The 22969-nt window shown below is 43.5% G+C and overlaps 1 protein-coding gene across 3 annotated transcripts in view; it reads right to left on the minus strand.

The window, feature by feature from the left end:
- hydin (HYDIN axonemal central pair apparatus protein) overlaps positions 1-22969 on the minus strand; it is a 1146554-nt gene that overhangs the window by 807159 nt on the left and 316426 nt on the right. For all 3 annotated transcript variants that reach the window (XM_059992477.1, XM_059992476.1, XM_059992474.1), the window contains exons 12-13: positions 2587-2810; positions 1117-1184 (exon numbers count right to left, since the gene is read on the minus strand). In XM_059992477.1, the coding sequence (XP_059848460.1) occupies positions 1117-1184; positions 2587-2810 (292 nt within the window). The remainder of the gene's footprint in view (positions 1-1116; positions 1185-2586; positions 2811-22969) is intronic.

A 22969-nucleotide genomic window follows, 5' to 3' on the forward strand; every position in this document is an offset into this window, starting at 1 on the left:
GCAAAGTCAATGAGCACACCACAACCAGCTCCTCAACAAGTAAGGGAAATATTTTGGGTAAAATTTATAGTGCTCAGCTGCGCAGCAGATTTGGCAATTGCACGCATGAATATGCACATGTCAGATAATTATAAATTCATTATGGCTGTATTTATCTCCCTTTTCATTGTAGCACTTGTCAAGACTTGAGCAAAGCACAGCAATGGTAGGTTGTCTACTTGCAGTAGACCTTGCCTGAGAATAGTGGACTGTCAATTCAACTGACACTGAGGTCTAGAGGTATTCACTTTATATGACATGGAAACCATAGAAAAGGTGCAGAGGAGATTTACAAGGATGTTACCTGGACTGGGGAACATGCCTTATCAGAATAGGTTGAGTGAACTTGGCATTTTCTCCTTGGAGTGACCAGGATGAGAGGTGATTTGATAGGTGGACAAGATAATGAGAGGCATTGATTGTGTGGATAGTTGGAGGCTTTTCCCCAGGGCTGAAATGGCTAGCATGAGAGGGCACAGTTTTAAGATGCTTGAAAGTAGGTACAGAGGAGATGTCGGGTAAGTTTTTTTTATGCAGAGTGGTGAGCGTGTGGAATGGGCTGCCGGCGGTAGAGGTGGAAATGATAGGATCTTTTAAGAGACTCCTGGATGGCTACATGGAGCTTAGAAAATTAGAGGGCTATGGATAAAGTCTAGGTAGTTCTAAGGTAGGGACATGTTTGGCACAGCTTTGTGGGCCAAAGGGACTGTATTGTGCTGTAGGTTTTCTATGTTTCTTTATTTAGATATTCCTTTCAGCTGCAGTGTTGGCATCGAGTTTTCCATTTGAGAGTTTTAGTTAATAGCCCAGTTTGGCCTAACATTTATTTTTTTTCCCTTTAAAAAAAATACCATTCGCATTAAAGTCTGAACTATTGACCCGCTTCAGTGGCTCTCTCTCTCAGCATTTGGGCCATATCCAAATGAACTGACAGCTAATCATTTTAGTAAGTATAAATTTAAAAATGCTAGAAGAGAAATAACTTCACATCCTGTGAGTAAACAATGCAAAAGATTTCCTCTTCCACATCTTTCCTTCTAATCCCTACTGTGGGACTTTAGCTTATTAAAGACTCACCATAGGAAATCTCCCCAAAGTTCAGTGAAGGCACGTTGAAATTAAATGTTGGTCCAATGACACATCCCCTGTAGAGAGCATGCAGTTACTAGTGTTTTCAGCAGCAGTGTGGTTAACAATTAACAATGCATCTGCAAGGAGGTCATTTGGAGATTAATTCTTAGCAGTCACAGTTCCTACACTCAGCAAGTTTCAATGATAATGAATAAATGTAAGGTGACTGCGTCAACAGTGCAGTAAAACAACCTGGGCAATAACAGACAGCAGAAAAAATTCCATCTGAAAAAATGTCAACATTTTAACAGCAAGTTCCCTGTGAGATTACTCTCAGAAACTAATTCAAAGGGTATATTGATTGCATATAAAATGTGAAATGAGAAATTAACTCAAGTTCCTACACAATCACCAAACAACTCTCAAGAACTTTAAATCAACAGTGCAATCCTAGGCCTTAAACCCTGAAGTAGAATTAACCGGCAGGTTGACTTTTGCTTTGTATTATGTAAAGGTTCTTTCCCTTCCTGGTCTGTTACAGAAAGTCCAGGGAATTCATCTTCCTCCAAACAAGTGTCATCTGAAACCTTTCTGCCTTTATGTCCATCTCACCCATCCAAATCCTCACTGCTGAGGCCTTCAATATTCTTTCCCATTGAGCAATCCAGAGGACTCAATCTGCCCTGACTCTTAGCCTGCGCCTACTGTTCTCTCTCAATTAGTCCACTCCCCAAAGCTTCACCTACAGTCTCTGCAGTGACAGAGGAAATCCTATTGTGCATGTTGCTATTGACTTTATAAGCAATAGAATATCTGCTCTTGGGTTTTTCCTCAAGGCAAACCAAGAGATGCAGCAGCTTGAATCCAGCCTATGGGTGATCATTTGGGCATAAAATGTTAAAAGTAAATACTTTGTAAAGATAAGGGCCTCAGTATTGAGACTGATAGGTGGAGCTGGGAAGCCTGGGTATAATTTCATTGAGATAAACTTTGCCAGAAAATTGCACAGCATGGAAACAGGCCCAGTGTGTTTATACTGATCAAGATGTCATGCTCAGCTACTCCCATTTGCCTGCGTTTGTCCCATATCCCTCTAAACCCTTCCTATTCATGCACCTGTCCAAATGCCTTTTAAATGCTGTAACTTTTACCTGTCTCCTGCGTGTTGTCTGGCAACTCATTCCACATAGCCATCACTCACTGAGAGACACTTGTCCCTCAATTCCCTTTAAATCCTTCCTCTCTCAGATTAAACCAATGACCTTAAGTCTGATCCGTTACCTAGGAAAAAGACGGTGACTAAAGACTGTGGAAAAAGACAATCCCCTTCACTCCAGGGAAAACAATGCCAACCTATCCAGTCTTGTTATGTAACTTAACCTCTCCAGTTCTGGCAATATCCTTGTTTCCTGGAATCACCTTTACCAAAAACTGGAACTAGAAATACTAAGAAATTAAATAAAGTGAAGTACTTACTTAAAAGTCACACTGATTGGTTGTGGACACCCTTCCACAGAAAACATTAAATCTTCTTGAAATTCCCCAAGGATGTTGGATTTGAAAGTCACATCCAGTACTTGGTAATCACCAGGCAACAGCGACCCTGAACTTGGGTTAATGCTGAAGCAGGAGCCAATCGGAGTGAATGCAGGCATCAGGCTGTATGCAGCATGGATAGCACCTTTGTTCATCATCAACATCTGAAAAATAAATACATAATTAGATAACTGCTGTTTTTGAAAAATACAACCTTTTTAATTTCCTATCAGTAAACTGGCCTTTGTCAAAATCTTTTTAATAGCAAAGCAAAATAATCAAGAGAAAATCAGCAATTAGCCAAGATTGCCCCAAAGAAAAGAAAATATCCCATTTGTTATTGGGATCTGCAGAACTCTGATGGCTACCTGTCTCCTCAGCAATTTCAATTCTTCCAGACAGAACCACGTGTGTCTGGTTCCATTGGAAAATAAAAACAATAGAAAATGCTGGTCAGGTCAGGCAGTGTCTACTCAACTGGAAGCAGTTACTTTTCAGGCCTGAAGACCTTTAATCAGAACTGAAAAACACAAGTTAATTAAGTCTAAGTAGCAGAAGAGATTGGGGGGGGGGGGGCATGAGTGCAACAACAGGAACTTCAGTAAATCTTTTCTACCATTCAGTTGTGGCTGATTTTGTTTTTCAACACAATTCTCTGCTTTCTCCCTGTAACCCTTAATCCCTTAGCATTATTATGAGTGAAATGCTTGAGAACCATTGGGTGGACAGCTGAACTCATTGTGTAATGTGTTGTTAATGAGAAATCCTGTCTGCATCAATGGTGCAGAGGTTGGGAAGGTTGACAGTTTCAAGTACTTGGGAGCAAACATCAGCAATAGTTTGTCCTGATCCATCCACATAAATATCCTAGCCAAGAAAGCTTGGCAACTTCCTCAGGAGGCAAATTCAATTTGGAATATTCCCACCAAACCTTATCAATGTTCATCAATCACCATAGAAAGCATCACAACAATCACTCTGCCCATGACCATAAAAATCTGCAGAAAACTCTGGACACATCAGCACATCACAGAAACCAGCCTCCCCTCTATGGAGTCTGTCTACCCTTCTCACTGCCTCAGTAAAGCAGCTGGCATAACCAAAAACCAACACACCCTAGACATTCTCTCTTTTCCCCTCTCTTATCAGGTAAGAGCCCAAAACTCTCACTGCTAGGCTCAAGGATCATTTCTACCCCAGAATTATCAAGACTATTAAATAATTGCTAACTACCATAAGATGGATATTTGACCTCACAATCTAGTTCACTACAATCTTACATCTTATAGTTTACCTGTGCTGCACTTTCTCTGTAGCTATTACACTTTTCTGCATTCTGGTATTGTTTTACCTGGTACTACCTGAATGCACTGTGTAATGATTTGATGTGTATGAACAATGTGCAAGTCAAGTTGTTCACTCTACCTCAGTGCATGTGACAATGATAAACCAATTCCAAGTCTGGACTGTTACGGACCTCCCCAGTATAACAGATTATACAAATGACAGGGAAAAAGTAGAGAGAAAAACGGCAAGCACAAATAGATAGAAACAAAAGGAGAAAAATTATCTTAAGTTCGATAATGCAACAGGATACTGAGAACTGCAACATCCCTTCCAATAATGAGGTGAATTGAATAGTGTAGGAATAGTCACTCTGTGCCAACATTTTTGTTCATTCACATTAATCCCACTTATGGTCTAGATTTTACATTCCCAAATTTTAGTTGGAAGCAATTTCTGTTCACCCAGCATTGGAAGACAGATGATTTGAAATCCAGAGAGACAGTACGGGTGTCACCAGTGCACACAAAGAAACTGACAGCACATTTTCAGATGTTGCTGATTGGGAGTAATCGGGTTAGAGCAGTAACGCTAGAACTATGGTATCTTCCCTCTTCTCCTCTCGAACAAAAAAAACTAAGCTTAATCTTAGTGTCCCTCACCAGAGACGCCTCCCCTTCAATTCGACCATCCTAATTTCTCCTCATCTCAGATATTCAATAACAGAAACTGGTTTGTCTTCAGAACAACACAAAATGAAATACATACAGCTTAACAGTAAAAATACGAACCATGGCATTACACTCTCTCCCCCCCCCCTCACCAAAATAGTTATCTTCTCATTACCTTGAAATAATTTGTCACCTCATCTTCATACCACTGCCTTTACAGGAATTTTGTGATGTCAGCTCCTCAAATCTGTTCGTAAAGAGTAGTGACATATCTGACTAGGGGGATAGTCATAGCACTCTGTTCCCTGGTGCTGCATAGGCCAGACTATCTGGGGGTCTCCTGATTTTTTTGTGACCTCCTTACCCCATCATCTACTTCAGTTTTGGACACTTCTTGGGATACTTCTGATCTATAGGGCGAGGCCTCCCCCAGTACCTCCCCTCACTTGTACCCTCCTGCAACTCTGATCCCTCTGCCACTTGGCTCAGCCCAGCTTCATCCCCTTCATGGTCCTGCTGAAACCCAGTCTGTCCACAGATAGCCCCCTCCAATTTCATCTGCCTCAGTGTGATAACGGTTGGGAATCCCTTCAATTAATGGGGAGTTAGCAAAAAGCAGCATGTACCACACCTCCATTTCCTCATCCTCCAAGTCCGTATCCCATTCAGGGCTGGGGGCCTGTCTAATCTTTCCTCCTGCAGGTCCTTCAGTCTTTCCACATCGCCACAGAATCCTCTTGTTGAAGGAATGAGATCAGGCACTGGGTCAACATGCTCCTCTTGGCCCAGAGGTAGAAGGTGGTTCTGATGGAGAATTTTGACCGGCCCATTCCCATCCTTTGGTTTCACCAGGAAAACTGGTATGTTTAGCATCTGACACTCCACTATATTCGGCATAGCCACCCAGCAGTCAGCCAACTTGTGCTTCCCAGGTTGACCCAAATTCCTTCTGAGGACTCGGTCTCCCGGCAGGAGTTGGGAGAACCTCATCTTTTGATCATACCTCCTCTTATTTCCTTGATTCCGCTTGGTAGCCGCGACCTCAGCTAATTCATAAGCCCTTTTCAGCTCCCTTCTCATATCGGGCACATTCTTCAAATAAATCTTTGGTGGTAGATCTTCCTCGCCAGTCCCCAAAACAGATCAAGGAACCACCTCGCATCGTGCCAAAACATCAGATAATAAGGCAAGTACCCAGTATCTTCATTTCATGTACAGATGTAGCAGTGGACCAGATGTCCAATATGTTGACTCCACCTGCTCTTGCTGATCTCCAGGGTCCCGAGCATGTCTAGCAAAGTCCAATTAAACCTCTCAGGCTGGGGATCACCCTGTGGGTGATGAGGCATGGTCCTCGACTTCTCAACTCCAAGCATGCTCAGTAACTCAAGACCAAGTCTACTCTTGAAATCCGGTCCCTGATCACTATGTATCCACCTGGGGAGGCCATAATGAATGAAATGCTCTCATTACACTTTGGTCACTGTGGATGCCCTCTGATCCTTGGTAGAGAAATCTTGCGAATATCTGATGTAGTGATCCGTGTTGCTGGCATCTAGCTCTATTGACAGGAAATCCATACACACCAGGTCAAGGGGCTCCGCACTCTGCAAGTAGGACAATGGAGTGGCCCTCGTGGGCAGCGGCTGCCTTCGTATACATCGAATGCACGACCTGCGGTTCTTTTTGACCTCCAACTTCATTCAGAGTCAGTGGAACGGATCTGTGAGCAATCCATAGATCTTGTTAATGCCCAGATGACCAAAATCATCATGAAGTGACTCCAACACAATCCTCTGATACTTCTCAAGCAGAACCAGCTGGGAACACTGAGGCCGGTCCGGAGGTGATGTGACCCAGTGTAGAATCTGGTTCCTTAACTCCAACCTGGGCCGTTCTCTCAGTAATTGAGACACCACAGTGTGTTTTGTCGTCTTCACTTGGGCAATGTCTCCTTTCTCGACTGCTGACTAAATGGTACTGATGCCCAGGTCATCTTGCTGAGCAGCTGTCATTTCCCCAGGACTCAATTCCGGTAACTGGTTTGTCTTCAGGGCAATCAGGTTACAGTAAACTTGTGAAATGGAAGTCAATCATCAGAAGCTCCCAACTGTTCTACTGCTCGATCCTGCCCGTGCCTTTCCTCTGCCTTCACCGTGATGGAAAACTGGCACATGGCTTTTGCTGCTGAGGCAGGAACACTCTCCTACTCTCTGTCCCTGTCCAGCCCTTCATGAGCACATCAGGACAAAGCATCACCATCAATGATCCTACTTCCCGGCCAGTAGATCAGGTTGAAATCACAGGCAGACAATGCCACCAGCCATCAATGGCCTATAGAATCAAATTTCATCGAAGTCAGGATATAAGTTGGGGGATTGTTGTCCATCCTCACCTCAAACTTGGCTCTGCAGAGATAGTCAGCTTATCCATCACTGCCCATTTCAATGCCAGGAACTCCAACTTGTGTGTGGGATAGCTTTTCTCAGAGGGTGGCAGATTCTGGCTAAGAAATGCAACAGGTCTCAACCGTGTGCCTTGATCTTGATACAGGACACCCCCCTAAGCCCTCTCTGCCGACATCCGTATGCAGTACATATGGCAATCAGGGGTCTGCAAAAGCCAGCACTGGCGCTTTTGTCAGCAGCTCCTTCAGCAATTGAAACGCCTCCTCACATTTCGCATCCCATCTCATTCCAAAAGGCTCCGAAGGGCTAAGAAAACAGACATTTGGCAATTGACACTTGTCCAGGGAAAGTTTTAACCCTTCAGCTTTCAGGTGGCCCAGCACCTTAAGTAGCCTCACTTCATGTTTCTCCAAAATGGACCCGAACACAATGTAGTCATCCAGATAAGCCGCAGTTTCATTCACCCACCATTTTCTCCATGACATGCTGGAAAGTTGCAAGGGCTCCCAATATGCCCTGGGGCATCCTTTCAAATTGGAAGAATCCCAGTGGACAAATAAATGCTGTCTTCTCTTTGTCAGCCTCACTCATGAGGACCTAGTAATACCCACTCCTCAAGTCCAGCACAATGAGCAACTTTGCACCACTCAGGCAGGCCAGCGCATTTTCCATCCTCGGGACCGTATACTGATCAGGGACAGTATGCCCGTTCAGAGTCCGATAGGCCACACACATCCGTACCTTCCCATTCTTCTTCCTGGCCACTACCATTGGGGACGCAAAGGGGCTTCAGGACTCGGTGATGATGCCAGCTTCTTTCAGCTTCCACAAATTTTGCCGAACATCTTCCATCTCGGTAAAGGCCGGTTGCCATGACCTTTCTCTGAAAGGGGAGTCTCCAATCACCTGGATACTGTGGTCAGATACCCAATTAGGGAATGCCAGGCCGTTCCCTCTCTGGGTCTCTTCTAACTTCCCTGACATCTCTCTCTGCTTAGCTACCCAGAGGCTCACTCTCCGAGGGGTTTCACATCATTCACACTCCTGCCCGAAATGCCCCTCTTCACCACAGTTATAAGCCGCTCCCCTTCTCTCAGGACCCCAGCCACTAGCAGCCCTCTGCATAATCCAACCCCTTAGGGGCCCGCTTCCCTATCAGCTCTATCGTAAGGGAGGAGGGTGGGGCATATCCACTGATAACAATCGAGACATCTCAGTTCTCTATTCTACTACGATCTCCTTTACCACTTCCTGGGATGGGCTATCCGTGGTCACGTCAGCGCAGGGGACCATGCCTCCATCGCATTCTCCTCCTTCCGTACCTCTCTGATCAGCTCAACAAGTGAGGGAGGGCAGTCCGTCTTATGAGACAGAGGGAGACCCCAATCAATCAGGCTCTGGGACTGGGCACCTTTCGCCATTTGGTCTATTCTTAACTGATCCACCTCAGCCACCTGAATGAACCCTCTAGGCCACAAGCAATTTAGCTGCCTCTCTAGCTGAAAAGTGTAAGCAGAGAGCTTCTCCCCCTTCTCCTGAAACATACTCTGAAACCCCATCATAAGGTCCCTTCAGGCCAAACACCTTTTCTAGTGCTTGCATGTAGGCCACAGAGACAGCAAAGGGGTTCAGTGTCTTCACGGCTCTCACTGCATCAGCAGCCTGGCCTCTCAAACTCTCACCATATCATCAGAGCACTGCCACTCATACAATGTCTGAGGGGTCAACTCTGCCCAAATCTCATACTCCTCTTCCCCCTAAGGGTGGACTTCATCCCAGAGAACATTCAATAGCTAGGATCTTCTGCCTGGGCACTGGGCCATTCATTCACCAGGGAGGTAAGGGCTGATACCAACTCAGAAATCTCACTCTTCACTCATTAGGCATTTCAAATCAGACCACTCTTTCCCCTCGCTCTGCAGAAACGAGAGCAACCTTTCTTTGAAGTCTCCACCCCCAGCTTGTGATTCAGCCCACACTCTTCTCCTTCTGGAAAGTATGGACAGCCTACAGCTCCCACTCTCCCAGGGCCCCAATAGTACCAGGCCATTTCACTGCCATTACATCAGCATGAGTCTGGACCAAAACAAAGTCTTTGCCCGGCATTTTGTCAAACCTCTGTTCCACAATCATTACTGTTCCTAGGGCTTAAACGTTCAAACTGACAATTCGTCAGGAATACGACCATCTACCCCACTCAATACACATGCATTGGTTACCAGTAACTCTGTGGATCCGCACCACCGCTCAACCCCTGCAACATCCATAACCACGTATTGTAATCGCTTTACCAGACAATAGTTTAGCACAGATTTAAACACACAACCCACTGGATCAATGCTCACACAGCATACAACGAAATCGATCCCAAACGATACCCCCACAATGAAACATCTTGGGTTTCCTTGGCAGAGAAAGTCTAGGGAAGACATTCTCCGGCCCCGCCAAACTTGTGAGATTGAGGTACGATCCCACTCCAAACCTCAGTTTGTGTGGATGCTGTGTAATTTGCTATCCTGTTACAGATTAGTGACATGAAATAACAGACAGTACACTGTATACAATCAAAATATTTCTTTTCATTCTTAATTTGTCTAAAGGGTTAGTAAAGAAAAGAACAGAAAAAGAAAAGGGCTCATTTTAATGAAGCAGTCTAACATGCACAAGTTGGAGCTCAGTTTCCCCAAGTCACCGATCCTCAATCGATCTCACCCAGGCTTCGTCAAGTCACAGTCCTGTCACCTCTTCTCTCTGTTTTCCCTCTTCATTTCCTCTCGAACAAAATAACCCCAAGTCCAAACTTAGTGTCCCTCCCCAGAGAAACCTCTCCTTCAATCTGACAATCTTAATTGGATGGTGCATATTTCTCCTCATCTCTTATCTTCAACAATAATCCAAACATAAGCTGAAAACAAGCAATTCTCACAGAACTGCCAGAATGAAATACATACAGCATAACAGTAAAAATATTAACCAGGGCATCACACACAAACACATTCATCCCTGTAAACTCCAACTCCATAATTAAATTTGCAGACGATACCACAGTGGTTGGCCTGACCTCGGACGAGGTTGAAACAACCTACAGACTCGAGGTGGATCTTCTGACGGAGTGGTGTAAGGACAACGACGTGGTCCTTAACACTTCTAAAACAAAGGAGATGATCATTGACTTCAGGAAATCAAAGAACAGAGTACACCCCCCCATATACATGGGGAGGTAGTGGAAAGTGTGGAAAACCTGAAATTCCTTGGAGTTATGTTGTCAAAACAGCTGACGTGGACCACCAACACCTCACTGACATGGACCACCAACACCTCGCTGACATGGACCACCAACACCTCAGTGACATGGACCACCAACACCACGCTGACATGGACCACCAACACCTCACTGACATGGACCACCAACACCTCACTGACATGGACCACCAACACCTCGCTGATGTGGACCACCAACACCTCGCTGACATGGACCACCAACATCTCACTGACATGGACCACCAACACCTCACTGACGTGGACCACCAACACCTCGCTGACGTGGACCACCAACACCTCGCTGCTTGTAAAAAAGACACAACAAAGACTCTTCTTCCTCAGAAAGCTGAAACAGGCCAAACTCCCACAAAAGCTGTTGCTTAACTTCTACAGAAGCACAATTGAAACCATCCTGACCAACAGCGCCACTGTGTGGTGTGCCAGCTGTACAGCCGCTGAGCGACAAGACCTGCATCGCGTGGTGAAGGCGGCCCAGCGAATTGTCAGGATGGAGCTCCCAGGACTGGACATCATCTATCCCAGCAGACTCAGGAGGAAAGCAATCAGCATAACCAGAGACACCACACACCCCGGCCACTCCGTGTTTGACCCACTGCCGTCCAGCAAGAGGTTCAGGACACTAAAAGCCAGAACAAATAGACTGAGGAACAGCTTCTACCCCGGAGCTGTGGCCTCCATCACATCACTCCCACAGAACAATGACTGAAACCTTGAGCACACACAAGGACTCAAATATTTGCACTAACGGCACTTTGTGCATTATTGTGATATTCTGGTGCTGCTGCAACTTATTTTCTGCTACTTATCTATTTAATACTGTTTCTCTATTACTGTCTTGTTTTTATCTACCGCTTTATTTAATTGCCTGAGAGGAAGCCAAATAGAGTTTCATTGTACCTATGTATAATGACAATAAAGATCATTCAATTCAATTTAAATGGCATAAGTAGCTTCCTCTCTTTTCACTAATGGTAAATGTTCTTTCACATTCAAGGTCTTTTGTGTCATTCAACCGCTTATGTGTGTACTGCCTCATATGTTTTTGATGACACTTGTTCCAATACTGTGGCCTCCGTCGGTCGTGGTCGACCATGGGCCTCTGGTAGTCACTGGTTTGTCAAGCAGCGTTGACTGTGGCTATTGAGGCCGATCTTGTAACAATAGGCTCTGCCACAGTTGCTACATGTGTAGGGCGTCATGGAATTGTCCACTGTCCACTGTGCTCTCCGTTTAGCTCTTATTGGAGAATAAAGTTGCATTGTTTGCTGTGCGGCCAGAACTATGTGGCCAGCCTTGTGTTTTCTATTTGCTATGTATCCAATTTATTGGCCAGAATGAAATTCCTGTATTGTCTCTGTACTATTGAACACATCAGTGCCTTGAGAATGTAGTTAACAGTGAAAGTAAGCATGTAGAGATAACGGTGGTAGACGGGATCGTGGAGTGGTGTGATGGTATGGGGACCAGTCAAGGCCAGGTAGGGGGACACGTGTTCCAGGGAGTAGACTAGAGCAAGTCTGGGCTACTGAACAAAAAATACTGTTGGCGAATTGAGAAGCTAATGTGCTGGTGATAAGAGGCTATGCTATGCTAATGTTACTGAGATAAGAAAGTACTATAAACAATACTGTGTACTAGGCTCGGCTGGCAATTAGTGACACGTTCATTAATTGTCTCAGCTTTTGTTTGCAAAGAAAGGCTTAAATTTCTTGAAGAATCTTCTGCGTCTCCTGGTTATTTCAAGAAACCACTACACTCTCTGCTCCTCAAACTGACTCAGGATCACTCTTTCACCTTGCTCTAGGTGTTGCTGAAGGGTACCTCGCCATTTGTTGCGGTCATTTTCTGTATCCTCCCAGCACTCTGTGTTGATTTTTAAGGCTTTCATGTCGTGCTTGCAAAGGTCTTTGAAGCAAAGCTGGGGTCTACCAATGTTCCTCTTGCCTGTTGCTAGTTCTCCATAGAGGATGTCCTTTGGCAGTCACCATCCTCCATACGACGGATGTGTCCCAGCCAGCGCAGTCTGCGTTATCTTAAAAGCATGAACATTGTGGGAAGTCCAGCGTGGGAGAGGACCTCAGAGTTTGAGACTTTGTGGCGAAGGCTACACAGGTGAAAACTACTGAGTTTCCTTTTTATTGAGATTCTCCCAGACCCGCAAGTAGAGTCGAGCAAGGATCGATGTTGCTCTGCCGATACGCCTATTGATTTCAGCATCAAGGGAGAAAGCGTCGCTAATGGTCAACCCCAAGTATGTTCCAATACTGTAGAGGTATAGATTTCTGTGTATTTTTAAAACTTATCGACAAAATCAGCTTAAGGACATCTGTAAAAATAGAATCTGCTTGTTACCCAAGGATGGCCTTTAAATTCCTTCCTGAGTTATCAGCAGACCTATATTTGTTAACTTCATTGAGGTACGGGAGGGGTCTGAAATCATTCACTGTCAGCCATTCCCAACACAACCTCACCTATCTGTCTTGCCAAGTTCTAAGGTTAGCCACCAAATAAAGAAAAAAAACAATTCATGATGCTGTCTGACCTGTAGAATGCTACCAATGCGTTATCAGTATCTTCCATTGTCATTTCAAATACTTCACACGTGACACAAATCTCCTTGTCATGGCCATCACCAAGCTTTTGTCTTGGCAGAGAATCAGAGTGGAGTGAATAAAAGGAACCAAGCTGGTCAAGATAACAATCTCATGAGGAACAGCAATGATGACCTATGTACTACAAATCAGTGGTCAATAGGGGTTTGCCTGTCTCCATTCGTCCTATAGTCCACAACCAGCTCCTTTGTTTATGCGATATTGAGGGAAAGGTTGTTTTCTTGACACCACTGTGTCAGGGTGATGACTTCCTCTCTGTAGGCTGCCTCGTTATCATTTGAGATTAGGGGTTATTATTTGAAATCACCAAACAATCAATCAAATGGCAGCAATTTAATGAATAAAAACATGCAGACACAGTCAAGATGTTCAGACCAAACATCTGTTCTGTGGGCAAAAACACCTTGTTAATTAGAAGTCAGAGGAGAATGGTCAAGCTGGTTCAAGTTGACAGGAAGGCAACAGTAATTCAAATAACCAACAGAGATGGGCAGACAAACATGTCTAAATGCACGTACAAACAAGCTGGATGATCTCAGCAGGTTGGGCAGCATCCGTTGAAATCAGCAGTCAATGGATGCTGCCCAACCTGCTGAGATCATCTAGCTTGTTTGTACGTGTTGATTTGACCACAGCACCTGCAGTGTCCTTTGAGTTTTCTAAATGCACGACATGTCAAAACATGAAGTAGATGGACTACAGCAGCAGAAGGCCACACCAATTTTCACTACTATACCTAATAAAGTGGACACTGAGTGCTTGGCACCATATATTACCTTGAGATCCATTTTCCTGTCGGCAATAGACTTTTACATAAACAAAGACTGACAAACAACCAATGTACAAGACAGACTGTGCAAATAAAACATAATACTGAAAACAGGAGTTGTAAAGAATCCCTGAAAGAGAAGTCTGCAAGTTGTTGAATCACTTCCAAGTTGTGGTGAGTGAAGTCAACCATTCCAGTTCAAGAGCATGATGGTTGAAGAGAAATACAACGATAGTAGTGATGGCCTGGCTGGTGGGGGTCTCTGATGTTCTGTTGTGGCAGTGCTTCATGTAAACATACTCAGTGGCTCGGTGATGTATCCCGTACCCCAGACTATCAGTGAATCCCTGCTGCACACTAGTCCTCTCTCAGACTAAGTCTTCAAGTGGCTTTTTGTTCAGTGCATTGTTGTTGTTGCTGCCCAAGCAAACCAATATGATATCAGCAAACTCGATCTAACCTGCAGCAAGCAAACTAAGTTCCCACTGTAACTCTCAGCCCACACTACCTTGAAAGCTGACATCTCATCTAATACAACTAATCTAATGGCTTGCTGCCAGCTGACTGACGCAGAGGTGCCCACCAGAAGATGACTGACTGGACTGGCTCCAGGCTGCAGCAAAAGCTCTACACAAGGTTCAAGGCTTTCTCCATGTAATTTACAACTCTTAAAAGACTCCTGGCAGGCCTGACATTGCAGTGAGCATTTCAGTGTGAATCTATGCATGTGCTTGGTTGTGGTCAGCTGTTTTGGCAGAACCCTTCCATGAGATCTCAGTTCCAGAATGGTGCATGGTTTCACCAAAAAATGTCAACAATCCCTTTCCTCTTACAGAATCAGCAAGGCCCACTGAGCTTTTTCAGCACATTGTCTGTTGATCCAGTTCCCAGCAACTGCAGTTTCCTTTGTCTATCTTCAGTCTGAAATCTCAGCCTCCAAGAGGTTCCAAATACTTTCCCAATTCCCTGTTCTGGATGCAGCCTACACTTGCCAGGTGTCCAATCCTGTAAAAGTGTGTGTCAAGCATCAGAAGCTTCAAACACGATGCTGCAGGGCTCCTCACCAGAACTGTGTGGAGATGTGCCTTGAGCACTGGTCCAGGGAGCAAGACAGCACAGGCCCAACCAGTCCGTACCAACCACAGTGTCCATACGACTAGTCCCAATTTCCTGTGGTTAACCAATATCTGTTCTGTCTGTGCACAACTACATATAGTTCCACCCTCTTGATATATGACTCCCAGCCTTCAGGAGCACTATCAAATTCATCAACTTTCCCGAGTGAAGCCATCACCACGTTATTTTCACTTTAAATTCGCCAGTCTTTCACTGTGTACTATGTCAGGCTTTGTTAGTGTCTGTGATGGCTTTCTCATGCTGTTTAACTCTCACTGCTTCATTTCATGATTGTCAGTTCAGTTCATGATATTTTCTGACATTCAGGTTCGTACTCATTGTCAATTTGTTGTGTCTGTGCACAAATAAAAGCACACATGATGGAGATGACTTTAACTGGGGTATTCACATTGCAGAGAGAGAGAGAGAGAGAGTGCCTGTGTAGACAGCAGATCAATACACAGTGCTGGGGTGGGGGGCGGGGGGGCGGGCTCATTGCTTTATAAGAAATAGATCCAATAGGTCCATACACTACAACATCCTTCGAAGCCCTGTCCCACCATAAACCTATCCAAGAGTTTTGTGAATGTTACTATTATATCTGCCTCAACCACATCTTGTTCCACATACTCACCTCCTTATGCAGCAAGAAGTTGCCTCTCAGGTTCTTTTAAATCCTTCCTCTCTCTCACCTAAACCTCTGTCCCCTATTGTTCAATATAGGGATTAAGTTGTGTAGACCTTGTTTTAACTGCATAGAAATAAACCCCTGAATGGCACCCTTCTCTGTCACAAATCCTCCATTATTCTATGACCACCTGGTGTAAATCCATGGATCATGGAGTTCTCCAGGTGCCTAGGTTAGATCCTTCCCTGAACAACAAATAGATTACCTAGATGTTAATTTGAGATTCTGCAGATGCTGAAAATCCAAAACAGCACACACAAAACGCTGGAGGAACTCAGCAGCTCAGGTAGCATCTGTGCAAGTGAATTAACAGTTGCCATTTCAGCCTGAGACCCTTCTTCAGAACTGGAAAGGAAGGGGGAAGACACCAGAATAAAAAGATGGAGAAAGGGGAAGGAGAACTAGCTAGGTTAGGTGAAGCCAGGTGGGTGGGAAAGGTAAAGGGATGGAGAAAAAGGAAACCTACAGAGAAGAAGACTTGACCAAGGGAGAAAGGGAAGAAGGAGGTGGAGGTAACAGGCAGAAAGGGATAAGAGGAAAGAGGTCAGAGTGGGCAATAGAAGAAAAGGGAAGAAGGAGGAAAAAAAATACGAGAAGGAGATATCAATGTTCTTGCCATCAGGTTGGAGGCCACCTAGACAGAGTATTAGGTGTTGCTCCTCCACCTTGAGGAACCTCATCATGGCAAAAAAGGAGGCCACCGACCACATGTCAAAATAGAAATGGGATAAGAATTAAAATGGTTGGCCATTGGTGGATGGAGTGGAGGTGTTCGACAAAGTAATTGCCCAATTAATGTTGGGTCTCACCTTCTCCTGGGACAAAAGAACTGAGAAAAGGGAATAGCATTTTTACAGGAGATAAGATGAGAAAAAGTATAGTCAAAAAAGCTGTGGTACTCATTAGGTTTATAAAAGATGTTGGTAAACAGTTTGTCTCCGGAAGATGGAGACAGAAAGATCAAGAAAAGGGAGAGAGGTGTTAGAAATGGACCAAGTGAATTTAAGGGCAGAGTTGGTGTTAAAGTTGATGAAATTGACAAGATCTGCATGAGCGTATGAAGTAGCACTAATGAAGTTGTCAAGGTAGCACGGGAAGAGTTGGGGAACATTACCATGGACTGCTCTACAGAGAGTACGAAAAGGCAGGCAGCACTGAGGCCATTGTAAGTGTCCATGGCTACCCCTTGGAGAAAGTGAGAGAAGCCAAAACAGAAATTGCTGAGGTGAGGAATAGTTCTGCCAGTCAGAGTAGGGTAGTGGTGGAGGGGAACTGTTTGTTGAGAAAAAAGCAGAGAGTTTTAAGGTCTTTTTGATATGACATAGAAGTGTATAGCAACTGAATTTCCATGGTGAAAGAGGCAGTCAAGGCCTGGGAATTGAAAGGTACTGAGGAGATCAAGAACATGTGAAGTGTCTTGGATAAGGTGGGAAGAAACTGAAACAAATCAATTAATGTGTACTCTGTGGAATCTTCTTTTGTCATTGTCTACATCACGAGCAGTAAATTACACTGTGCCATCCTGTGTTACTATAAGGTTCTGCATAACTTATATGAGGCCTTTTACAGATGCTAAATTGAAAGTTGCCATCCCTTGCTGAACAGACCCAGTCTGCAGGAAAACAGATAACAAACCAATTGTTTCCCTTTGGATGAGGGAAGAATTAGCAGATGACAATGTGTACTACTCAGAGGTTCTGCATCCTGCACTTACAGCAAAAAATACTTATGCATTAAAATCTAATCAGGGTGAAGCTGCAAGCTGAAGAGGAAAATATCTTTTAAATCTAATGGTTTAAGTTGCTTTGTTTATAAACAGCAAAAATAGCACCAACATGAAAGATGATTAGTAGCACTTAACTGCAAGGTTTCTAATTCAGCCAGAATCATTAGTACGGAGTAGGCCCCTCCTGCCCTTCAAGACTCGCCACCCAGTAACCCCCTGAATTAATCCTAGCCTAATCACGGGAAAATTTATAATTACCAATTAACCTAACAACTGCTACATCTTTGGACTGTGAGAGGAAACCGGAGCACCCGGAGGAACCTATGCAGTCACCAGGAGAACGTACAAACTCCTTATAAACTGCAGTGAGAATTGAACCTAGGTCACTGGTATTGTAAAGCATTGTGCTAACCACTACCATCTAGGTTCTTGGAAGAATGGAATTCATAAGACAATCTTGACTACAGTCAGTTTAAAATACCATTGTCCACTTGCAATGTAGAAATCGCACAACACAACAAATTGAATCAGACTGCCAGAGATATACTGGAGGTATGTTTTAGACTTTCACACTCGCCAATCCTTTCTTGTCCGTCTATGGAATGTGCCCATCACTGCCAAAGGCAGAACTTATTTGTAATTGTCTTTGAAAATGTGGCAGTGAGCTGACTTCTTGAAACTCTGCAGCATGTTTTAGTGAAGGTACCCACATTGCTATGTGATAGCTCTGAAGCCAGATGTTCCAGGGTTTTAATCCAGTGATGGTGTGGGTACAGTAATTACAGCCGATCTTATTAAAGATGTTTAAAAGGTGCCAAAATTGAAGGAGCATCTATATTGATGTTTATACCACCAGCCTTAATTGCTAAAAAGATCTACTTTTGAAAAATATTTTTTGTTCTCAGAGTTGAGCATAGAAATATTTGTAAGCTGATCTTGCACTTTGATCGTGTATCTTTGTGCTGTACGTGAGAACAGTATAAAGACCTAAGAAACATGGGTAAGCAGTAAAAGTGAACAATGTTAACAGGCAACAACTGGGCCTTATAATCTGGGCAGCATACAAATACCAGATGCTATTGTATCATCTGTCCATACACAGCATGCTGTCTTCTTAAGTACCTGCTTCCAAAGTCTGCAAGGTACGTAGTTTGAGCTCAATCATCACCTGTCACAAGGAATGATGCACCGCACCTAGTGAAATTTAAACATAACAATCCCCTAAAGCAGTATCAATGTACTGAGGTACCGAGGGACATAACTCCCTGAGAGTTTCTACACAGGCTGATAGGCTGCGAATGAAAGTGTATGCCTTTTGCCTTTATTAGACAAAGAATTGAGTTCAAGGGTTGGGAAATTATGCTGCAACATTATAAATTAAGGTTAAGTGCTATAAAGAGGGGTTTTATTCTCTGGAGTATTAGAGGCTGAGGAGAAACGTGACAGATGTTTCTAAAGTTATGAGAAGTATTGATAGACAGCTGGCATCTTTTGCCCAGGGTGGAAGTGTCTGCACATGCACTAAGGTGAAACGAGGCAGGTTCGAAGGAAATGTTCGGGGCAAGTTTTTTTTACACAGAGAGTGGGGGTGCCTAGATGGTATTGTCAAGGGTGATAGTGGATGCAAGTACTATAAAGGCATTTAAGAGGCTCTTAGATAAGCGCATAACTTTGCAAAGAATGGAAAGATACGGATATTCAGTAGTCAGAATAGATTAGTTAGTTAGGCAGAATATCATGGGTTGAAGCGACTGGTGCTGTGTTATATTATTCGATAATCTATAGGCTGACATTCCTTTCTCCTACTGCACAAAGTCCTAATATGATGACAACAGCATACCCAGTCACAGGGGATTGGTGAACACACTGTCAAAGAGTCATAAAGTGATAGATTAAAACACTATGTAAACAGTCCCTTCGACTCAGCTCATCCATACTGATCATGGTGCCCACCCAGCTAGTCCCATTTGCCTGTGTTTGACCAATATTCTGCTAATTCTCTCCTATCCATATACCTTTCCAAATGTGGTTATGCACCTGCCTCAACCACTTTCTCTAACAGCTCATTCTATATATGCATTACCCTCTACGTGAAGAAGTTGACTCCTCAGCACCTTTTTAAATCTTTCACTCTAGTTTTGCATTCCTCATCCCTGGGAAAATGACCGTGTGCATTCATTCTCTCTAAGCTCCTCATGATTTTATGTACCTCTATAAGATCACCCCTCAATCTCTGTGTGCCAATAAATAGAGTCCTGGTCTGCCCAGGCCTTGAGTCCTGGCAGAATCCTCACAGATCTGTAGCATCCTTGAAAAAGTGACTAAAACTAAATTACCTATACACAACTAATATGTGTCTATCTTCCAACTATTTTATAGAACATGACAGCAGAATACAGGCCCTTTGTCCCTTGATGTTTTGCCAAGATCAATCTAACACCTCCTTCTTACAGTGCCCTCCATTTTTCTATCACCCACAGTCTATCTAGGAGTCGCTTAAATATCCCCAAAGTATCTGCCTCTATCACCACCACTGGCAGAAGGTTGCATGCATCCACAACTCTCTGTATAAAACCTACTGCTAACATCCCCCTATAGTTCCCTCAAATCATTTTAAAATTAGGCCTCCTGGTTTAGCCATTTCCACAATGAGAAAAAGTCTCTGGCTGTCCACTCAATCTATGCCTCTTATCATCTTGTACAGCTCTATCTCTAACCCACCTTCGCTCCACTGAAAAAAGCCTTAACTCATTCAATCTATCCTCATAATAAGACATGCTCTCTAATCCCGGAACATCCTGCTATGCTCTGCAGTAACTAACCTTTGCAAGAAGTTGCTACAATTTCTGTTTCTTTCTCGCTTATTTCATGAGTACTATGCAGTATGAGTCAAAAGCTTTAGTTGACTTGATGAGATTAAAAATGCCCTGAAATTTCACAACAGTCAACTGAAGCAACATTTCATTACTTGCTTCCAGAAACTGCAAAGGACTGAGAACATGCAGTTTCTTTCATTTCACATATACCTGTTACTTCTTCACTGGCTTTCATCAAGAACTAATACTACCTAAAATGCAAAAACTTAACAAAAATCTCAAACAATCATCATCATCATTATTTGCCATATCGTATGAATGTAGGCGATCATGATTTGAAAAACATGATTGTTTCTGGCAATTTTTTCCAAGTAAAATGTTTTCCATTGCTTTCTTCTAGGCAGTATCTTTACAAGACTGTTGACCTCACCATTATCAATACTCTTCAAAGCTTGTCTGCCTAGTGTCAAAGATTGCATAACCAGGACTTGTGATGTGCACCATCGCTGTCACTTGCTGTCATGGCTTCATGTGACCCTGATCAGGTGGGGGTGGGTGCTAAGTAAGTGCTACACCTTGCCCAAGCCAGCAGAGGTAGGGAGTGTCTTACATCTCCTTCGGTACAGACATACCGCCACCCCGCCATCCAAAGCAGAAGGCATACCAAAATGCAGAAGCTTCTATTCAAGTGCAGGCATCCTTAATTTGTTTACCCATAGTGTGATAGATAAAAGATACTCAGAAAATAATTAACTATTCAAATAAACTGACAGGGAGGAATCAGAGGGTATCAGATCATTATCATAAATAATCGGCTTTGCACTTGCACAAGGGGGAAAGAAAAAGTATGCAAAACCATATCTACCTGAGGACTAAAGGATTAAAATAAAACAAGAAAGGGAGATTTAGGACAAATGCACATTCTAAAGTGAAGAACTAACCTGAATCTGGAAAGTTTACTTTAGAGCTTAAAAAAAAGGGAATGAGTGCAAAAAATCTGAAAATAGATTAGTAGCTAAGAATCTGCAAGTATACCATCAGGATCTGAGGCTGGATCAGTGAGATCTTTAATGGAGGGAGGGAACAATGAGAGGAACAATGGTTTGATACACATCAGGGAGCTGAATGAATAAGTGTCAAGTTGCAGGGTAGCAGGGATGGGAGGGGTCTATGGGTAAGTGAGGCTGGGCACTATAGTAAGTGAGGACACTATAGACTCTGTGGTTAAGAAAGCATACGTTGCATTGGCCTTCATCAATTGTGGGATTGAGGTTAGGAGCCAAAGGATGCAGAGGAGATTTACAAGGTGTTGCCTGGATTGGAGAATATGCATTATGAGAATAGGTTGCGTGAACTCGGCCTTTTTCCTTAGAGTGATGGAGAATGTGAGGTGACCTGATAGAGGTGTATAAGATAATGAGATGCATCAATCACGTGGATAGTCAGAGGCTTTTTCCCAGAGCTGAAATGGCTAGCACGAGAGGGCACAGTTTGAAGGGGCATGGAAGTAGGCACAGAGGAGATATCAGGGTAAAGTTTTTTATGCAGACAGTGGTGAGTGCGTGGAATGGGCTGCCGGAAATGGTGGTGTAAGCAGATACGATAGGGTCTTTTAAGACACTCCTGGACAAGTATATGGATCTCAGAAAAATAGAGGGTTATGGGTAACCCTAGGTAATTTCTCAGGTAAGGACATGCTCGGCACAGCTTTGTGGGCCGAAAGGCCTGTATTGTGCTGTAGGTTTTCTGTGTTTCTATAGTAAGTGACCAAGACCCACCCAGTCAGATTTAGACAGGAGATTGGGATGGTGAGTGTGATTTAGTTTTAAAAAAAGGTCAAAGAAAAATCAGAATGTAGATGGGGATTATCAGTGCCATATTGACAGTGGCTAGAAGATCAAAGTTCAAAGTGAATTTATTATCAAAATACATATACACACAGCGGCCACTTTATTCGGTACCTCCTGTACATAATAAAGTGGCCACCGAGTGAATGTTCATGACTTTCTGCTGCTGTAGTCCATCCACCTCAAGGTTCAATGTGTTGTGCATTCAGAGATGCTCTTCTGCATCACAATCTGAGTTATAGTTGCCTTCCTGGTAGCTTGAACCAGTCTGGCTATTCTCCCCTGACCTCTCCCATTAACAAGGTGTTTTTCCCCACAGAACTGCCCTCACTGGATTTTTTTTTTTTGTTTTCAAAGTTTCAAAGTGCATTTATTATCAATAAATGTATAAATTATGCAACCTTGAGATTTGTTTGCTTACAGGCAGTCAGTCAACAAAGTAAGGAACCCAAAAGAACCCAATTAAAAAAATAAGACAAATCCCCAGTGCCCACAGAGAAAGAGAAACAAAACACAAAAGAAGTCATTTAAACAGTAGAAGTGGGCAACAAAAACAGCAAATAGAGTCCCTAGATCCAAATCCCCAGAGCAGACCATAGTAGGCCCAAAGCCTCAATATTCAGTTCATCATACTAGCCGGCAAATCTGCACGAAGTTTGCAGACATAAGACACAGCAGCCAGGGGCAATCTCACACCATTCTCTGTAACCTCTAGAGACGGTTTTATCAGAAAATCTGAGATCAGCAATTTCTGACATACTCAAATGACCCTGTCTGGCACCAACAACCATTGCACAGTCAAAGTAGCTTAGATTATATTTCTTCTCCATTCTGATGTTTGGTCTGAACAACTGAACTTCTTGACCATATATTAATGTGTTTATACACTGAGATTCCCCCACTTGATTTGCTGATTAGATATTTTCATTAACGAGCAAATGCACAGGTTTACCTAATAAAGTGGCCACTGAGTTTATACTATCTTTAGATTCAACTTCTTGTAGATATTTACAAGAAAAGGAGAACTACAATATAATTTTATGAACATCTGTACACCAGTGACTGAGATCACAGTGTCATCAGAGGTTCAGGAGATTTGTGAAA

Source organism: Hypanus sabinus, chromosome 17 (assembly GCF_030144855.1).
Source record: "Hypanus sabinus isolate sHypSab1 chromosome 17, sHypSab1.hap1, whole genome shotgun sequence".
NCBI lineage: Eukaryota > Metazoa > Chordata > Chondrichthyes > Myliobatiformes > Dasyatidae > Hypanus > Hypanus sabinus.